The following is a 2,398-nucleotide window of genomic DNA, read 5'->3' on the forward strand; positions in this document are numbered from 1 at the left end:
CATTGTTGTTTGGTGGGCCCGGGCTGGATTTGAACCCGCCACCTTAGGTGTATGTGGCTGGCGCCTTAGCCACTTGAGCCACAGGCACTGAGCCCATACTACCTTCAAACCAGATCCAGAAGACTGTTTGGAATACTGTTAAGTATAGTTTATTGGATGCAATATAAATTTAAAGCTTTACATTTAGTGACCTACACACACAGCCCTGCCTGGCCTCCCTGGACCTCTGTGCTCTTGCCATCACCACTGTAGCCTCAGCTTGGTGACAGACCTTCCTTTCCCTTGTTCTCCAGCCAGCTGAGTTATATCACCATTTCCTCCTCTCTTCCCATTCTAATTTAATTCAACTTTCCCTGCCTACCTCTGTTCCTATCTCCACCTGTCTGAATGATAAAGACCCAGTCACCTTTAATGAAAAACAACCTTTCTGGTTCCACTAAAATACAGAAACCAGTTCCCCTCAGGAATCCAAGGGGAAGATGTTATCTGGGGCTGACCTCCACCTGAGTGACAGGAAAAGTGAGGGGTCCAGACCAGTCCCTGCTGATGAGACTGTCAAAGCCCAGGAATGTACCCTGGTGCTGAGCTGGGGGCAGAACAGAGCCCAGCGGTGTTGGATGGACACTGACAGCTCCATCTCCTGTGGGCTTTCAGAACACAGCAGCTGGGCACACTGTTTGACCTGTCTGTGTCTACTCAAATGGGCTCAGAAACTCTCCTTTAATAAACACCTTTTAAAATTACTCATCCTTTGGCTCTGTTTTTCCTGTATAGCTCCAAGGGGTCCCAGTGGCTCCCTTGTCTCCTACTTTGGCTATGAAGAGACCAGTAAAACTATTTTATAGAGAAGAGAAGCTTTAGCTGGAGAACATCTCTGTCTTCCTTAGAACCAGGGACAGTCATTAACCAGGAAGGACAGAACGCCCAAGGGCCTTTGCGAATATTACTGTCAGATGACAAGGGACAAGTTACCAGAGAGGAGCTGGCCATCACCATCACTTTGCCACATGACCAAAGTAGACAGGCACAGGAAAGCATCTATGGTCCCCTAAAATGGCTTTGGAGACAATAGTGGGTGTCCCCAAAGTCACTTTCTCCTCACTAGTGGAAAATTTGAAAAGGATCTATGTTTTAAAAGCCAGATAAAACATACTGACAGGAGAGCCAGGCCCAATAGAGCAGGAAAACCAAGGTGCACAGTACAGAAAGGCCAAGGGCCCACTCCAGGAACTCTAAGGCAATTCAATAAAATGTCAGGTCAGATTTCCCTCATGAAAGAACAAGGTAGGATTTGATGCTTGCTCCTGAAAGAACTTGGGGAAATCAGAGGATGCAAGCATGTGGTATGTGCATGTGTGCACAGGCCTGTGACGTTAACTTCAGCAAGCTTCCCATGCTGAGGCATGTGGAGTGAGGGTATAATAAGGCAGGACTTTTCCTCTGGCAAAGCCACTATAGTCTTTCCTTGATCAGCATGGAGTTGTGGGAGATACAGACCAGGCTCACAAGTGCCTATAGTATGGGGACAGCAGGCAGGTCACGGTGGGTGAGGGACCGGTGGGTGGGGGACTGACGTATTTCCCCGGCAGTCCACGTATTCATAGCTCTGGAAGACCAGCTGCTCTGAATGGCTCAGGTAGGAACAGGTCAAGGTGCCCCTGGAGAGGAAGCAGGCATTATGGCCATGTCTGGGAGAAAGAGGAAATTTCTGGCCCTATTCTGCTGTCTCGGGGAGGGGAGGGGAGTTGGCTCCCTCAGACCTTCCTCTCCTTTCCCTCTGCTCCCCACTCAGCCAAGGTACCTGGAAGAGCTGCCCCATCTGTGTTCCAGCAACTCCTAGACAGCCTTATGGCTGTTACCCCAATAACTTATAAGCAAGATGAGATCTAGAAAAGGGGCTGTACTAGTTATTCCCAAGGTCCAACAAAAATTTTTTTCCCCCATGAGTGGAACTGAGGTAAGACTGAAGGCAGGAGGGACATGAGAGCTCCAAGCACTACTTACTGGATGTGCAGAAGTACATGGTGGACTTTGATTTTCAGCCAGGTACATATTTTGCTGAGAAAGAGAAAAAGAGAACACAGGATCACATTCACATTGAGCAGCCTGTCACAAGTTCACAGGATGATAGCTGAAGGTCTCCTTTTGTCCCCCAGACCTCTCCTTTTATTAGGGGCCCCCAAGATGCCACTCCCACCTCTTTACCCCCCTTTTAAGGTGAGCATAGCCACCCTGCTGCAATATCGCTCTAATCTCCACTTGCTTGGTCTAGGCACATGCTGGCCCCTCCCTTAGCAGAAAAAGACATTCATCTTTCTCAGAGATTCAGACTGAAGAGTCCAAGGTCACATACTGTAAAGATTAACCAATTCCAGTTTGTTTTTCTTTTTTTTTTTTT

At 48.1% G+C, this 2,398-nt stretch overlaps 1 protein-coding gene across 3 annotated transcripts in view; it reads right to left on the reverse strand.

The window, feature by feature from the left end:
- Positions 1-108: 108 nt before the first annotated feature.
- Positions 109-2,398, reverse strand: part of TMEM106A (transmembrane protein 106A) — a 9,311-nt gene continuing 7,021 nt past the window's right edge. For all 3 annotated transcript variants that reach the window (XM_023511009.1, XM_003786306.3, XM_023511008.1), the window contains 2 exons: positions 2,005-2,058; positions 109-1,658 (listed from right to left, as the gene is read on the reverse strand). In XM_023511009.1, coding sequence (XP_023366777.1) covers positions 1,538-1,658; positions 2,005-2,058 — 175 coding nt within the window. In that variant the 3' untranslated portion in view covers positions 109-1,537. The remainder of the gene's footprint in view (positions 1,659-2,004; positions 2,059-2,398) is intronic.

The sequence above is a fragment of the Otolemur garnettii genome, unplaced genomic scaffold (assembly GCF_000181295.1).
Source record: "Otolemur garnettii isolate 467f Iridium unplaced genomic scaffold, OtoGar3 scaffold00018, whole genome shotgun sequence".
Taxonomy (NCBI): Eukaryota; Metazoa; Chordata; class Mammalia; order Primates; family Galagidae; genus Otolemur; species Otolemur garnettii.